Source organism: Sparus aurata, chromosome 23, assembly GCF_900880675.1.
Source record: "Sparus aurata chromosome 23, fSpaAur1.1, whole genome shotgun sequence".
Classification (NCBI taxonomy): domain Eukaryota; kingdom Metazoa; phylum Chordata; class Actinopteri; order Spariformes; family Sparidae; genus Sparus; species Sparus aurata.
In genome coordinates, this window is record NC_044209.1 from 7,071,158 (window position 1) to 7,088,397 (window position 17,240).

The following is a 17,240-nucleotide window of genomic DNA, read 5'->3' on the forward strand; positions in this document are numbered from 1 at the left end:
GGTTCAGCCCTGGTGTAAAACTATCACAGGCCCTTCCAAGAGATTAGAAAAAGGCATACCGCTCAGCATATTGCAGCAGACTGCTAGAACATGAGGGCCAAAGACTGATCATGGCCCTGCCAGACGGCGATAACAGCAGTGGGGGGGAGAGAGTGGTGACATAACATCAAGCTGGAAATAAGGACAAGGAGTGTTGGACTGTCAGGATAAAGTAAGACAGTAAGCTACTGAGGGTTAATGTCTGCTGAGACAAAGTTATTCATTAGAGGTCAGAGAGGAAGAGAGAATTAAACTTCATAAAGACTTGTTCCTTTTACTTTTAACGTGATTTGTCTCTAAGTAAGTGCTGGCTGTTCATCGTGGCAAGGTTCGGAGCAGTAATCCTTCTTTCGAACTGAAAGTGGCAGTCGGCCTCTCATTTGTGGCACATTTCAACACGTCGAACTTGTTTCACACTAGTGATTTCTTTAATTTATTACAGGTTTGATTAGTGCCAGGTCCATAGTGTGAAAGGCTGATCTCAAAATGTCTGAGTGAGCATCATAAATCATTTATGAGGCACTTCATGGTGACTGAACAAACCGGCTCCTTGTGTTTCCAACCTGGATTATCCCCAGAAAAAAAAAAAAAGAACTCAAAAACATGTTATTCCGCCATGTGACAGGTCACCCCACTCCTCCTTGGCCTTATTTGTAAGACCCATCTGCTCTGTGTCCTCGACATTCATCCAAACCCAGTTTTTAGATTAACGCCATTGCCAATGGACCAACTGATCTACCTGTGAGTCTGTTCACTCTCCCAACACAACTGCCTCTGCTAAAGAGTACTTCCAGTACTTTCATACACAACTATCTGCATTCATGACACTTTTCATCTGAAATTATTTCTCAACTCACTGTGTCATTATGTACATATCATGTCCCCTTTCCCTAGGACTCGTTATCTCCCGCAAATATAGTTGCAACAAAGGTCAGTCTTTCACCGAGAAGTCAGCGTCTCAGCATTGTCTTAATATGGTCTTTCCATCCCCATTGTCTTAATATGGGATACCCATCCGACCCGCGCTGCGGCCTCTGGTTACCTCCGCTCCGACCATGGCAGCACATGGGCCGAGGCACCACCTGGTGGCCAACTGGCTGAACTACTCACCGCACCATTCACGTTAACCGACCAATCACACGCTTGGAAATTTGGTATATATTGTACGTCATTTCCTCCCATCGTCCTCTTTTCACCGTGTGGTCAGACTTCCATACGGCGTTGTTTCGTGGTGAGTTTTTTGACGGTCATATTTTGGTAATACGCCTCTAAATGAGGCCTAGAAAAGGATGTTATGATTTCTTTATATGTTAAACACGCTTCAGGGCTGGAAAAATCGTATCTCTAGCGTCTCAATCGTCCTAAATTATCCCGAAGTATATAATGCTAATACGATAGCTAACTTGCTAGCATCTGACACGCGCTCATCCAGCAGTGTGCCGCTCACCCTGAGTATAAATACAGTTTACACTTAGTATTACATATAGCATTATCTGAAATATGTTTACATATCTGCCATGAGATTTATCAGTGAGTTTAAAAATATTTAAACTAGCTTTGGAGCTAGGTTTTACGCTTTTAATGCCTGTCTCTAGCCCGGATGCCCTAAGCTAACGCATCTTAGCTGGCTGCAGTGCGCTTTTAGCAAGACCGTAAAGCCTCCTCAGCTTCTGGTTTTCTAGTAATCAACCATCATGTTTTCTCTGAACAAGAAAACATTAGTCGTAAAGTTTGTCCCATCATAATATTATAGGATTTGGTCTAATATTCCTGCACACACACCAACAATGTCACACTAACGTGGCATGAACTAACCAATACTGTTCATCTTTTTCCCAGCTCTCCCATAACTCGTAACGCAGGGAAAGTGGTCACGATGTCCGGAGGTCTGGATGTCCTTCAAATGAAGGAGGAGGATGTGCTGAAGTTCCTTGCTGCAGGAACCCACCTGGGAGGCACCAACTTGGACTTCCAGATGGATCAGTATGTCTACAAGAGAAAAAGTGACGGTGAGTGGTGGAATATGGTGCAGGGTTTAATATGATCTGTGATTATGGCACAAGATTAAGCAGTATAGTTTTCAGGGCTCTTCGCCATGGTGATACTAAAGTACTGTGTATTTCTTTTGATCACCAGGTGTGTACATCATTAACCTGAAGAAGACCTGGGAAAAGCTGCTCCTGGCAGCCAGGGCTATTGTTGCCATTGAAAACCCAGCTGATGTGTGTGTCATCTCCTCCAGGAACACTGGCCAGGTAAACTCTTAATGTGATATCAGATTTGTCTGATGCTTGCCTTTCCAACACTGGAATGTTGGCACATTAACTGTTAAATGCACTCTGTTAAAGCCGGGCACTGATGTCGGTGTTCAGGTGTCGGAAGTGTGCAAGAGTGATCTGGCTGGGTTTTCGCTGACACCACGAGGACTGCAGTCCCATGACTGGCGTTTGATAGCAACTTGAGCCACAGTTGAATTCTGCTGGTTGTTAAAACTTGATAAATGTAACAAAGATCCTTATTGCAACTTGTTCGTTCTGCCCACTTTAGAGAGCAGTGCTGAAGTTTGCCTCTGCCACTGGTGCCACCACCTTCCATGGTCGCTTCACCCCAGGTACCTTCACCAATCAGATCCAGGCAGCTTTCAGAGAGCCTCGCCTCCTGATTGTGACAGACCCCCGTGCTGACCATCAGCCACTGACTGAGGCTTCCTATGTAAACATCCCCACCATTGCCTTGTGCAACACCGACTCCCCACTGAGATACGTGGACATTGCCATCCCCTGTAACAACAAGGTGAGACAAACTGAATACATGAAACAATTACTGAAATGTTTGCTGTGTATCAGTAAATCCTTGCACACTGCTAGAGCCCGGCGCTGTCCTGTTTGTGCTGTGCTGGGTGTAGGATGTGTGCTAAATAAAAAAGCCTGACCTCTAACTTGCCCTCTCTGAACCACTCTGAGATGGGTGTAGATGTCTGCCACAAAAAGCTGAATGTCATGCCCTCTGTAGATGTATTATAAAATCTAAAACAGCAGATCAGTATTGTATACCGTTTATCATTGGCTAATCTGTGATTGTGCTGCAGGGTCACCACTCTGTGGGTCTGATGTGGTGGATGCTGGCCAGGGAGGTGCTCAGAATGAGGGGTACCATCTCCAGGGAGCACCCATGGGAGGTCATGCCTGATCTGTACTTCTACAGGGACCCTGAAGAGGTATGCAGTGCACCATGGGAGATGTACCCTTGTTTTTTGTTTTTTGCACTCAATAATGCATGTGCATATTTTAAACACAGATTGAGAAGGAGGAGCAGGCTGCAGCTGAGAAGGCTGTTGGAAAGGAGGAGTTCCAGGGTGAATGGAGTGCTCCTGCAGCTGAGTTCACCCAGCCTGAGGTGGCTGACTGGTCTGAGGGTGTTGCTGTGCCCTCAGTGCCCATCCAGCAGTTCCCGGCAGGTACACCTGCTCGTGAGTAACTTTAATACTTCATCTTTATTCAGAAATTGCAAAGAGATTGTTGTACCCAATTTGTCACTTAACTTTTGCTTTTACTTTCTTACAGCGGCTCCAGCTGTCAAGACAGGTGAAGTTTTATTTTTTTATATTGGTCAGTTTCAAATGAATGTGAATTGATACATTATTCTAACATTTTTTTTTTTTTCTTTCCCCTTTGCAGAGGACTGGAGCACTCAGCCTGCCACAGAGGATTGGTCCACTGCCCCCACTGCTCAGGCATCTGACTGGGGTGGTGCCACTTCTGACTGGTCTTAAATCACCAACTCTGGCATCAATAAAAGTGTTTACACTTGAACTTGTTCTGTTAATTCATTTGAAATGTACCGAAGGTCACTAAAACTGCCATGTTTTAATATCAAAAGCAGTTGAAGGCTAATAAAGCCAGTGGAAGTTATGACACTTGAAATAATGCATTCAGTATGGTACACACCTGGATATCTGTTAAAACATGTGGTGCAAAATGCTGTAGTGTGGACCTAATGTGTTTTTGGTTGAGGTGTAATACACTGAGGTGATAAGAGATTAAACTACATTTACAAGTTGAATAGATTTGCTGACAAGGTGTCAACCTCTAAGGCAAGGCTGCTTTTTGAAGGCAGACCTGTTTTAATAGCTGATGCATCGACATATAAATTAAAATGCCTAACCCCAAATGTTGGAAGCCCTTGAAAGTGTTTGGCCCTGACTTTAATGGTTAAGGTCCTCCCACATTGCAGAATCAAGGATTACAAGCTATTTAACTTGACTGGCATATAAAGTGTTGACACTTTGCGATAAAGATAATGAGTGATACAGTCAAGGTCTTTGCACAATCGTATCTAAAAAGCAAGTCGAGTCTTCATTGAGACAGTGTGACTATAATGGATCAGGATATGACTAGCGTGTATTTGTAGACTGGTGGAAATTACAAAGTTTGTGATTTATTTTTTTCATGCTTCAGAAGCTGTTGTCAAAACTTGGTCATCTTTAGAAAATCAAATGTAAAAAAGGGGAATAAAGTTGTCGGTGTCACACTGCCATTTTGTACCTGTAAGAATTTATAGAAACACGAAGTGGAGCAATTGGAGACGACAGGTGAAATCCATTGAGACCAAGAAAAATGCGGGCCAAGCAAACTGTGTAGTGTGGTGGTGTTTGACTCCAGCAAGGACTTAAATAACAATCTCTTCCAATGTCTCCGAGGGATCTTCACTTTGTTTTCCTTTCGTTCAGAGAAACACATTTCTCACTAGAAGTGCAATAATAACTACAGAGTGGAGAAAACAGTTTTCCTTCATTACATTGTGTTAGGGACAGTTATCGTAAGGTTTTAGCTTTTTTCCTCCAGGCCCCTCCAAAAATACTAGATGTCATTCATTTTTGTTAAAAATTAATTTTTATTACAGAATTCCCATTTCCTTTTATAAAGTAGTCGCATAATAGAAACTTGGAACCTTTATTTAGGGGTCATTAGGAGTTCGTTTTTTACAGGGCCACAAGCCAAAAAGGTTGGGAACCACTGAACACACTGCAACTGTGATTGTACTTGAGCCACGTTGACAGTGAATTTGTGTACCTAATCTTATTTTTGAGTAATCACAAGAGTTCGAAGAGAGTTTCACTGAACGTTATTGTGTTATTAAAACAATGCATCAGCAGTAGTTTTCTGTGTGTTGTCAGTGTAGTATTTTATGTTCTGGCATATCCAATCTTCAACTTCACAAGAAAGATGACTTTACAAAAAGAATGAGTGAGAAAAAGTTAAAGAAGCTGAAGGATGAAATTACATCATATTGTGTAATTACCTCTAGTGATTTAGTGAGATAATTTTTTTTTTTTTTTTTTGAGGGAAGGCCTTCTCTAATGAGCATCAGTGATTCAGACATTTAAATGTGCACTATGCAGTTTCGGGGAAAACATTTTAATTGACAGATCTGAGGAAAGCTTTTTATTCAGTTATGGAAAAAATAAAAACTTTTCTGTGTTTGTAGTATTGCCTCGTTAATATTGATTGGGAATTTTTTAATTCTGAGTTAGATTTTTTTTTTCCACCGAAACTACACAGTTCCCCTTTAAGTGAGATCAAATTGATTCTGACTCTTTGGTCTCTGGATCTGTGTTGCACACATTGAAATGATACCGTTGGGTCAAATAATGATGGGTACTCATAATAAGGTGTTTTTAGTTTGAAGTGGACCACCTTAGTAATGTTCTTTTTACTGCTTTCATGTACAACCAGGACGGACAGCCCGTCCAACATAAACAACAGTATAATTTCTACTGGTAGTAAACAGTCGTGAGGCGTTCAGGGTCCGCTCATCCCGCCTGTTCAGAACAATCATCTCCTGCACGTTCGCGCTTGTCTGTCAGGTGGGCGTGTTTCGGCTCTGTCATTGGACGAACGCTGTTCCCTTTCCTCCCCGGCTTCCGCTTTCTTTTCATACGCACGCCCAGCCACTGAATAATGATAATAATGATCAAGATGGCTACTACAGAATCCTCCTTGCGGTAGCTAACAACCAATTTCATGGAAGCAATCAAAACTGCGATTTCCCACAGTTTAAGTCCCTCGTAGGTGACGGGGTCGGTGCCAGGGATACTACTATATGGATTAATACGGGCTGAGAGGAGATAAAAGTAATTGTGTTGCCTGCAGCACTCATTCTGAGGAAGCTAGCTAGCAGAGCAACTAGCTAGCTCTACTTGTCGACCGTCTCCAGGTTTAGCTTTCCAGACAGCGGCGGCTCACAGGAGCGCGGCGCTCCCCGTTTTGCGTGCCCGGTCGTCGGACGTGGAGCGTCAAATGGCAGAGCCGAGGAAAGTGCCGTTCGTCACCATCTCGTCCTTCAACACCTCGCCGCCGACCCCGGAGTCCAGCAAGAAACGCCGCCGCGAAGATGAGGCCGTCGACATCACTTTTGGGAAAGATGGAGGTGGAAGTGCCGCGGCGGTCGGGTCAGGAGGTGGCGGAGACCCGTTCGGTAACACGAAAGGAGCCGATGCCGAGACCCGGGAGGCGAAACCTACCGTCCGCCTCAACCTCCCTCTGACCGAACCGAACGAACGAGCGTCCGCGGAGTTCAACTACGGCGAGCTGGTCAACTCAACTCTCACTCAGGTTAGGACGGAGGGGACACACAGGAGGCACCATGGTGTGCACAGGAGGGGCCTAACCTGGCACCAGTGTCAGGAGGGCTGCACTGCTGAGTGTGTGAGGCTGAGATGTCACTCGGAGACATGTTGTTATTCACTCAAGAGTGCACATGTGGAGTTGATATTGCACTAATATTGCACAACAGTTACTGTTATCGTGCTCAATGTTTATTTATTATGCCCATGATGACAAAAGGTCTAGATAGAGAGAGTAAGACAAGAGAGGAGTCAGTTTATAGTGAAAAGTTGCATGTTAAAGGGGCAATGCAGCAACTTGGGCTTTGTGTTTCCAAAACATTTAGTGACTTAGTTGGGAGAGACAATTTGTAAGACAGATGCGTATATATTGCATTTATTCCCATGTTGAAACTCCAGAAACATGATATATATGACGTGTTATATCTTGATGTGGCATAAGTGTCTTTTCTGGTTTTAAAAGGCTGCATTACATTAAAGTGATGTCGGTTTCTAAACTCAGTAGACTAATCTGCTTGTTCTAACACTTGCCTTTACCCACTTCATCATTATATTCCCATTACTTATGAATATTGATCAGAAATGTAATTGTGTTAATATTTTGTGAACGTACAAACACACACCCCTACGATATTGTTACAATAACAATAATGATACTGAAATAGTGCCTATTGAGTCAAGAATAATGTAATATTTGATTTTGTCACCCAGTCCTAACATATATTTAATGTATATATCACGATATGGCCTGGAAATATTGTGATATTGATTTAAAGGTGCACCATGTACTTTATATAGGGGGAATAGTTTTCAATCAGAACAGAAAGATCTTCGTTGGCTGATTTTTTTTCATATGCCCAAACAAACTAAATAAAAAACTTTTTATTTTTATTTTTATTTTTTTAAAACAAACTGACCTAAAAGGACAACACAATTTCAAACTGTTTTACTTTGTTTATATTTAGTGGACTCTGCCACTGCCACCTTTCTAGCTTGAAACGGTGTTGTGGGTACCTTATTTTTCAGCTTGTTTATTCAGTTATGGATTTATTTTTTTACCTGAGTTTGTATCATTACCTCATAGATATTGTAGATATTAAAATTTGAAAAAAAAAAAAAACCCTACATAGTTCCCCTTTTAAGGCGCTTACCGCCCAGACCTAACATGCTCCTCATTTGTAAGACCCTTGCTGCCACGTTAATGCTGCGTTCATGTCATGTGGGATGGGTGGTAGAAATGTGGAAAAGACTGTTTTACGTCTTGCAAACAGTCGGTTGTGTGATTTATAGATGGTCGAGTGACTGTTACAAGTGCTGTGCATTGATGATATAACACTAGAGGTGTACCGATACCATTATTTCTTTTCCAGTATCGACTTCTGAACTTAGCATATCAGCCGATACAGAGTACCGGTCCAAGACTGGGGTGTTTAAAAGAAATATAACATACATTTGATTATTATTTTTTTTAACAGCTGTATTCCAATCCTGTATGTTTGTCGATAGCTATTCGTTGATATTAGCAACTTGTAAAGAAAATAGTTAATTTCAATAATAAGATTATGTGGTATTGGTCATTGGACTTGTGTGCGTTCAACAATACACATTCCAGCATTTTAGGCCCTACTGGAGGCATTTCATCTTCAGTATCAGAGCAACCCTGTATAACACTATAATAAGCATTACATTTCCTTCGGCTGATGTGAGGTGTCCATATCCAGCTACATATTCAGGCACTTCTGTACAATGACGCTCTACGATGGCTGCATCAGAGCTTTCAGAGAAGTGATATGTTTCCCAGTTGAAATCAAAACTTCGATGTTGACGTGAACTCTATCTACAAGTCAAAATCCTGTAATCACAAACAGAACTTGTACAGCTATTTTCATATGCTCTTCCGTGAAACTGATTCTGATGTGTGAAATTAGTAGTGTGCCCCTGACTGATAATTTTGATGCTGTCCATGTTTTCCGCAGGTAAAGCTTCCAGGTTCAACGGTCCCCAAAGGACTCGCTCCTCCCCTGGACCCCACCGACCCCTTCGCTGACGATGACAGGGAGAGACGGGAGGTAGAGGAGCTGGCCAGGAAATTTGAGAGCAAATATGTGAGTGTTGTTGTCCCTAGATATGTGTCTATGTTATCACAGCTGTAACTGTGTGGACGTTGAATGTTTATTTTTTACATGTTTGTGGTCTGTGTGCTTTCCCTCTGTTTGCAGGGTGCTCCCCCAAAGAAGAAGAAAAAGGACAGGATGCAGGATCTCATCGACATCGGCTACGGCTATGATGAGACCGACCCTTTCATAGACAATTCAGAGGCTGTAAGCACAAATCACTTCCCTTTTTGTATTACTCATACTGTATGTCACCAGTTCTCAAAGTGAAAATGAATCAAATCCAAAGCCTCTACAGTCCTTTTAGGTACAATTTAATCTATATGGTTAAACATTGTCCATAAAAGCACTTGTGTATATTACACCTTAGACTAAACAGTTAACCCATGTTGGTAACACTAGCAACAGTTGCTTGTTTTTTTATAAACATTTGATTATAAGGAAATGACATTGCAGTGCAGATTACGTCAGATATGCTATGCATTTGAAACTCCCCAACAGACTGGTATTTCTGGTGCTGACGAATGAGGATAGCAATGTTTCACTGAGTAGTCCGACAATCACCCACGTCCCTAATATTGAGTATTTCACTCTGAAAAAGTAGTACAATTAAGCATACTCCAGTGAACAATACTAAGTTGTCAGTTTTGCTTGATTTATTTGTTCATTATTTTTTTGCACGTGTTATGGGAAATAAGAGACCTACTGCTGGGAAAAAAATTTAATTAAAAAAAATCAAACAGAAGAGATTAAACTTCTTTAGCAAGATTTCAGGAAACAGCATTTTAAGTCTTGTGTTGCTTTTGTTGAAGTTAATTGCAGCATCGGTTTTCCCAAGTTGCAGTTTTATGGCACGAGTATCATCTTTCTGTTAGTACAAATCTTGTTTACTAACTAGAAAAACAGCATTCGGCAAAGATGAATATAAAGTGCATACAGTTAATTATGATGTAGACTAAATTTGGGATAATAACTGTGTAATTGTTGTTGTATTTCTAAGTACTGGCTACAGGCATGCAGCGGTAGAGTAAAACTAACAGTAATTATACTTCTCTCCCGGCCTCAGTACGACGAGCTGGTACCGGCCTCGCTCACCACAAAACACGGAGGCTTCTACATCAACACGGGCACGCTGCAGTTCAGAGCAGCATCGGACTCTGAGGGAGAAAATGCAGGCACCGAGGATAATCACTTCAAGGTAAGAACACATAGTGAGATGCACGCAGGCGGACTGTGGCATGAAATAATCAAATAAGTCTGAAGTTGTTTTTGTACCATATTAATTAACCAAATGTTTTGTTCCCTCGTGTAGAAGATGAAAGACGGTGAGGAGCGGGTGATAAAGAAACGTCGCAAAAAGCAAGAGGGTGGAATTCTAGAGGAGAAGAAACCCAGAAAGAATAAAGTACCAAAGCCCGGGTGAGCTTTTAATTTTTCTTCAGTGTTTCATCTGAAATTTGTTGTTTCTCCGATATTTTCCATGTATAGAATATTTCCCCAGGTATCCCATCAGTACCCGCCCAACAAGTTAATCACCACAGATTGGTTCCTAAAGTCACTGCCTGTTCTCCGCTAGTCAGTTGAATGACTTTCTTCTACTTGTCTCTCCTGTCCTGGCAGAGTTTCAGCTCTGAATGTTCATCGGCCGGAAAAGAAAAAGAGGAAGAAGCTGATGAAGGATTCCATCCACCTGGCCAACATGCTGCGTCGCTTCACCAGGGAGAAAGAGGAGATGCGCAAGAAGAACATAGTTGCAGCTGGTCTGCCACGAGCCACCACCAAAGTGCCCAACGCTAACAGTGCACTCCTCAACGCCCACCCCAAGGCTGCCGGCGGCAACGACTGCAACATAGCCGACCTGTCCGCCGACCCGGCCGTGATGTCGCTGCTGGGCTCGGCCAATAACGACATACTGCAGGACATGATGGGCGACCTGGACTTCGGGATGCTGGACTCTCCTCAGCCCTCCAGTCCGGTGCAGGGCGAGAACGGCTCATTCGGGATGGGACATAAAGCGGGCGCCGGCAGAGTGTTGCAGGGTAGCGCGTTGACCCCTCCTCCTCTGCCCAGCGGACTCCCAGGCCCACTCGCAAAACGCATCGAAGACCTGAGAGCGGTACGAACTGAAGTGTTCCACTGGATCACGTGTTTTAGATCAGGACCGCAACTAAAGTGGTTGTAATAATTCATCTGCAGATTCTGCTGTGAAAATGTGCATTTTATTTTCTGGATGCCAAAATGTCCTTCAGATTTATTATTTATAAGCCTATGACAGGCAAAAATGTACTTGCAGCTGTGAAACCAGAGCATTCTTATTGTAAGTTGCTTGGGACAAAAGCATCTGCTAAATGCCCTAAATGTAAATGTAATGCGTTAAACAATGGCTAAACGATCATCATAGGAGCAGGTACATTTTCTTTGTTTTCCCTGATAACCAGCCCAAAGTCCGTCCCATAAGACATTACTTCAGTCTGTTTAACACTTGTCTCTTCGCATAGGCGTCCCGTCTATTCGATGAAGAGGGCAGGAAGAAATTCTTCACGTTGGACATGAACAACATCCTGCTGGAGTGAGTACCTTTTTTTTTTATTTTCATTATATTTGCATAAAAACAAATGTGACTGTGGGGAAATCTCTGACATCGGCCTCTGTTTGTGTGTGTGTGTATTTCAGTATCGAGCTGCAGGTTCAGGAGCAGCCTGCAGAGGTGCGTTCGGCCGTCTACTCTCACCTGGAGGCCTTTGTGCCCTGCAATAAAGAAGCTCTGCTCAAACGCCTTAAGAAGCTCAGCCTCAACATTCAGGTGTGTGGGAGGGATATTATTCTTAGACGAAAAATGTTGCTGCGTCAAGCTGGAACACGGTGTAGTCTGCTCGTTATATCTCCACTTTGGAAAGGAGACGTGAACAGCACTCTGCACGATTTCATTGGCTTGATGTGTAATGCAGGAGATTCGTCACATGAACCTGTAGTAACATGAGGGCTTATGTTACACAGTGTTTCACAGGATATAAACATTAGTAAGTGTGTGAGCTGGCAGGTGCGTCTAAATGTAACTGTGTGAAAGCAAAGTCATTGTTTTTGTCAGTGCTGCGTTCGCTGGCTACCTGCCCGTTATCCAATTCTATATTTAGCACGAGCGTTGTGCCGCCCAGCATATGCGAGTGTGATTTCTGACTGTGCTCATTCCCGTTGCCCAGGACGACCGCCTTCGAACGCCCCTGCTGAAGCTGAAACTGGCAGTGTGCAGTGTGATGCCGGAGCAGATTGCTCGATACAACATGGACTGCATCGCTAAAGTGGCGAAGTAAGGACACGACTCGAGGCCCCCGAATCCTCGATTGTCACACACTGTATCTATACGATGATCATTTGTCTGTTCACAGGCAGCAGTCCGAGGAGGGAGAGAAGAATGGCTCAGAGGATGATGATGAGGAGAAACCAGGGAAGAGGGTGATGGGCCCTCGAAAGAAGTTTCTCTGGGACGACAAACTCAGGTCAGATTCACAGAGGAAGGGAGGAACACTTTTCACGCAGGTTGCCATAGATGTATATAACGTGTAGTGATGGAGGAGTGACTGTAGGTGTTTGATTTCCAGGGCGTTGCTGTGTAACCTGGTGCGGGTGAAGCTGGGCTGCTATGAGCTGGAGGGCAAGAACTCGCTGTCTCTAGAAGACTACCTCAAAGCCTTCATGGAGACTGAAGTGAAACCTCTCTGGCCTAAAGGCTGGATGCAGGCCAGGTGCGTGTCTGCTGCGTGCATTACTTCAACGATCGCCCACCCGATGTTCACTGGCTGGCTGAGAAGTGAAATCCCTCCACATGTATATTTGCAGTATTGATATTTCCAACATGTTTATTTCTGTCTGCAGGATGCTGTTCAAAGAGAGCACCATGGCTCACGGTCACCTCACAGGCTACACGTGAGTCATGTGAATTATTATGAATTGATTTGTTCATAATTGACTCCGACCTGTCCAGCTTGTTCTCACTCACTTGTGTTGTTGTTGTTTTTTGCTCCAGAGCAAAGAAAAAGATGGTCCCTACTCCCAAGGCAAAGCCAAAGGTTAGACTTCTGACTTTAAGATCAACCTTAAACCTTTTTTGAAAATATGGTGGTTTGTATTTACATGACTGCCCAATATCTTGTATTCGTAAGTGTGAATGCAGCATTCAAATTAATGTAATTGTTATTTGTGTAAATGTATTTTTTTGTGTAATCTTTCCCTACAGGAGGCTGTGTGGGTTCAAAGGGCCACACCCTCCCCTGCAGGCCAGGTTGCCAAGCGACCGCCCCAGTCACCGGCTGAGCCCATATGTCTCGATTCCCTCGATGAGGACCTGACGGCTCCCTCCTTGGACTCCATCTCCCAGGCCCTGGCAATCCTCGGTAACGCAGCTAAGGGCCTGGCCCACGGGGACAGCCCCCCATCCCCGGACGGACCCAAGCCCACCACCAACCCCCCCACCCTCCACTCCTCGTCAATCATCCAGCAACAGAAAAAGAACTCTGTCAACACTCCCAGCTCCAACACACCTCACTACATCTCTACCTCTTCGTCTTCCTCCACCTCTCTGTCTCGGCCTCCCTCCATCGTGCCCTCCCCTCTGCCCTCAGTGAGGGTGGATGGGATGGGGGTGATTAAGGGTACAGTGCAGGCACACAGACACTCGGTATTGAACACTCAGAGAACTTTGGGTGTGGGCGTGGCTAAAGCCAACATGCCTGCCTCAGCGTCGCCACCTAAACCACGTCCACCACCCACTGCGTCCCCGCTCGTGGCCCCCGGATCTAAGTTGGGGCTCTCCACTCCCCACTCTAGCCTCCTCAAAGGCAGCAATAATAACAAAGCCAACAGTGGTGACACTCTCATCATCACATCGCCTCAGTCTCGGCCACACACCCTCACATCCCCCTCACACATGACCCCCAAAACCTTCCAGACACCTCGCCTTCCCCAGACCCCGCAGAGCAAATCCTCCCCCTCCACCACCCTCTCTCAGACGCTCCCTGGAGTTCAGCCCCAGCCCCGGCCTCAGTCAAACTTCATCACCCCTATGCACGCGACTCTCACCAAGTCCACCCACAGCAGCGTCCCACCCATCATCAAGCTCACCCCTCGCACCCCCAGTCCTGCTGTGACCACTACCACCTCAGTCTCCCCCTCCATCTCCATAACCCCCAGGTCTCAGGCAACTCCCACCATACACCAGTACACTCCCAAAAGCCCAGCAGGGTTCCGCCCGCCGTTCTCAGGTGCCCAAGGAGGAGCAACCAAGCCGGGGCAAGGCAGCTACACTTCTCCAGGCAACCAGAAGACCCCCAACAACAACAGCACCACCAACACCAGCCTTATTAACACCATATCCATAAGCAAGCATTCAGGATCCAGTGCCTCCCCCACAGTGGCCTCTGCCAACCCAGGGCAGCGTCCGAGGCCCGGGGGTGGGACACCTCAGGGGGCCAAGTCAGTCGTGTCTGTCCCATCGTCATCGGTCTCTTCTCAGTTGCCACAGGTTTGTTCTGCCAGCAAGTCCACACTAGTAAACTGCAGTCTCTACTTCCTGTTGTTAAAATGCCTCAATATTCAGCACATTTACATGTATAAGCACCATATTCATTTCATAATGCAGTGTTAAAAAAAGAAAAGAAAAAAGCATTAGTTGAAAAGGGAAACATGATCTCCAGTGAGTGGCATCAGATACTGGAACTTTGGAGTAAGTGTCAGACTTGAGCGACCAACACGAAGCGTCAGTATTTGATGACCTGTGGATGAGATTTAACAGTCAAATATCTTTCTCCAGAAAAAGTACAAATTGTTGCTGTAAGTAGTCAATGCACCCAAATCACTAACATTTTCAATTTGCTATGATTGGATTGTAGACATGTAGTTTTACTAGCCAAAGTTTTGAGATGTTTACTCGTGTCACCTTTGATATTGGCAGAAGACTCAAACCTCAGTAAATACAGCAAAAGAACCTGCTTGGTTACATACTACTAGGGTACACTAATAATGACATTTTTTATCATGATTTATTATTGCAGATGTGAAACAGTTGGCATTTAGTTAGATGATCTGCAAATTAATCTGCAGCTAATTTAAATAAACATTTTCAACTTCCCACCTTTTTAATTTAAAATACCAGCCACCTAAAATCACCTTTTTCATGAAGATCCATGCATCGTTCCTTGAGAAATTAATGAAAATGTCACAATTTTAAATCGAGAAGAAATACCTGTTTGGTGGAGGTAATAATTACATAATGGAATATACTGGTATGTATGGTACTGCACACATGCCTAAGCAGAGGATAGCAGAACTTTAAGAGACCATTTGGCTTGCAAATAGCTGCTGGTAGCAGTAAATATAAAAAACAATGGATGGATCTGAGCACTTATTCTGGGTAGGAAAATGTTATTTTGTTATTTGGGTGAACTGTAGGTCACATATTGAAAAGAGGTTGAGAAGAAGTAAGCTTAACCTGCTGTCTCTAACATGTAGAATGAGCAGTTTTTAAGTATGAAACTTGGAAGATTATTAACGGCCCGTTTCTGCTCAGGTCTCCACGGCGGGCAGTGGAGGTCTGCTCAGCTCAGCCACGTCTCTTCCCCTGGGCTTTGGGATGCTGGGGGGCCTGGTGCCCGTGTCCCTGCCTTTCCAGTTCCCTCCGCTGCTCAACCTGCCTCCGCTGGGGGCAGCAGGCTCCAGTTCGGCAGCTAGCGGCTCAGCAGCCAGTAGCAATGCATCGTTCTCCACCCTGACCCAGAGTGAGTGATGCATGCAGGCCCCAAACACGGATACTCATTTACTTTACTGAAATTGAACTAATGCAGCACACATTCATCTAAAATTGGTGGTGCTAAAGGTGCTAAATATAATGTAACGAGGACAGTTTCTGATGTGATAGAAAATATAGGTTCAGGCAGGCACTGTATAAGTTGCTCTGCTGGTGTTCGTTCAGTTGTTCCTGCACAGGCCTTGTTTTGTGTTGTGTGTTACAGCATCATTTGTTTATCACCATATTGTGTGTCAGATTGTGATTTTTCTCTCCTGTTTGACATTGTTCCATTTTGTTTGCTTCATTTCCCCAAATTTCTCCTTCCCCCCCTTTTTCTGCACTACCAAAATGATGCCAATCCTGCGTTGGTTATGGTTCCCACCTCTCTCTCACTGTCTCACACTTCCTCACACTTCCTCTATCTTTACCCCCTCCTCTGTTTGGCTGTTATCACCTGTCTTTTTCCTCTACGCCATCTTGCTCCTTCTCCACTCCCCCCCCCCCCCTCCCCATTTTATTGGAATCTGTCCCTCCCTTCTTGTACCCCTGTCCTGTCTCCTCAGATCTGTATAAGAGTCTCCAGTCAGGGTCTCAGGTTGCTCTGCCTCCTCACTTGCAGCTCGCTTTCTCAGGTAAAATCTGACCCTCTATCCACCCTCAAAGCCTGCTCCATTTACTCCCTCCCCTGCCCTCCTTTTCAAGTGTCTGGTGTGCTTTGTCTCTGGTTGTCTCTTTTCCGTCTGGTCCCGGCTCCATTTTCTGCTCGTCTGTTCGTGACCGCATGCCTTTTCATGTAATCATTTTTATCTGTCGTCCAACTTCTGTGGTATGTGTCTCTCAATGCTCTTCGCTAACTTATCAAGAACTGTATTATTCCTGTCCAGATGTCAGTCAAAGCCAGGGAGGAGATGCTAAGAGGAAGACTCTATGATACAGCTGGAATTCAAGGCCCAGCGCATGCTGTCTAATCAAGTGTTGGGACAAATCAGGATGGAACGAGACAGATGGACTGACCACTCATGTAGGGGTCTGAGATGAGGACCTGGTTACACGTCGGATACTTGATCTGAGAAGATCAGCTCAACTTTTCATGAATACCACAGTTAAATATAACTTTTTAAACAATTTGATAACTTTTAAATACTATTCTTCATAGAATTGTTAAATCAAATGACAAATCCAGTTTGTCAATGTTTACAAGATAGACCTATATCACTGTGGACAGGGAGAAAGGACGAATGGGATTTTTAAGAATGCAAGCTGTGTGCCTGTGTGTCTGTGTGTGTATGTGTGCGAGGGTTTAAATGAGCTTGGTTGGTGAGCCTGAAAGTTGAAAGTGTGCCTTTGTATGTCTCCCTCTCTGATGCATGGTCAGTTTGTCTATTTGGTGCTGTTTTTATCATAATGTAATTATCACTGATACCTGTAAGAAATGTAAACTGCAAATTGAATTTGAGCTTTTTTTTTTTTTTTCCAATGAGAGCTGTACACTTTTTTCATTGTTCTTGAATTCCTAATGGAATTCATTTCTGTACGGAACTCAAACTGCTTTTAATTAAAATCCTTCCCTTCAAAATGGCCAAATTTGTTTAAACTTGAAACACTAACAACCATGTTTCTTCTGCACTCCCTACAACACGTATGTCTTACAATAAGAATCTAACAAAACTGAGGCACAACA

The 17,240-nt window shown here is 44.1% G+C and overlaps 2 protein-coding genes and 1 non-coding gene across 4 annotated transcripts; all 3 read left to right on the top strand.

Annotated features, from left to right (window-relative positions):
• The first annotated feature begins 1,123 nt into the window (after positions 1 to 1,123).
• Positions 1,124 to 3,851, top strand: rpsa (ribosomal protein SA). Its single transcript, XM_030408684.1, has 8 exons — positions 1,124 to 1,270; positions 1,879 to 2,048; positions 2,176 to 2,294; positions 2,587 to 2,832; positions 3,128 to 3,256; positions 3,337 to 3,508; positions 3,603 to 3,623; positions 3,717 to 3,851. Exons 2-8 carry the CDS (start codon positions 1,916 to 1,918, stop codon positions 3,809 to 3,811), a joined length of 915 nt encoding a protein of 304 aa, XP_030264544.1. The 5' UTR covers positions 1,124 to 1,270; positions 1,879 to 1,915; the 3' UTR covers positions 3,812 to 3,851.
• LOC115576460 (small nucleolar RNA SNORA62/SNORA6 family) lies at positions 2,371 to 2,510 on the top strand. Its single transcript, XR_003982866.1, has one exon. It is a non-coding gene; the product is annotated as a small nucleolar RNA SNORA62/SNORA6 family (small nucleolar RNA).
• A 2,117-nt stretch (positions 3,852 to 5,968) lies between the features above and the next one.
• On the top strand, positions 5,969 to 17,135 carry LOC115575612 (ubinuclein-2-like). 2 transcript variants are annotated; one of them, XM_030407811.1, is made up of 17 exons: positions 5,969 to 6,653; positions 8,641 to 8,769; positions 8,884 to 8,985; positions 9,845 to 9,976; positions 10,091 to 10,197; positions 10,399 to 10,894; positions 11,277 to 11,347; positions 11,452 to 11,581; positions 11,979 to 12,085; positions 12,165 to 12,275; positions 12,378 to 12,521; positions 12,652 to 12,702; positions 12,803 to 12,845; positions 13,013 to 14,296; positions 15,341 to 15,548; positions 16,123 to 16,191; positions 16,444 to 17,135. In XM_030407811.1, the coding sequence occupies exons 1-17, from the start codon at positions 6,339 to 6,341 to the stop codon at positions 16,488 to 16,490; spliced, it is 3,546 nt and encodes a 1,181-aa protein (XP_030263671.1). In that variant the 5' UTR covers positions 5,969 to 6,338; the 3' UTR covers positions 16,491 to 17,135. The 2 variants fall into 2 exon arrangements, with proteins under 2 accessions (XP_030263671.1, XP_030263672.1); XM_030407812.1 differs by lacking the exon at positions 16,123 to 16,191.
• Positions 17,136 to 17,240: the final 105 nt, after the last annotated feature.

Bases quoted from the DNA above. Each gene is read 5' to 3' on its own strand.
- rpsa (XM_030408684.1), top strand. From the start codon at position 1,916: ATGTCCGGAGGTCTGGATGTCCTTCAAATGAAGGAGGAGGATGTGCTG. The intron at 2,295-2,586 runs GTAAACTCTTAA...TGCCCACTTTAG, and splicing joins CCTCCAGGAACACTGGCCAG to AGAGCAGTGCTGAAGTTTGC. The intron at 2,833-3,127 runs GTGAGACAAACT...ATTGTGCTGCAG, and splicing joins CCATCCCCTGTAACAACAAG to GGTCACCACTCTGTGGGTCT.
- LOC115575612 (XM_030407811.1), top strand. From the start codon at position 6,339: ATGGCAGAGCCGAGGAAAGTGCCGTTCGTCACCATCTCGTCCTTCAAC. The intron at 10,895-11,276 runs GTACGAACTGAA...CTCTTCGCATAG, and splicing joins GCATCGAAGACCTGAGAGCG to GCGTCCCGTCTATTCGATGA. The intron at 12,086-12,164 runs GTAAGGACACGA...GTCTGTTCACAG, and splicing joins TGCATCGCTAAAGTGGCGAA to GCAGCAGTCCGAGGAGGGAG.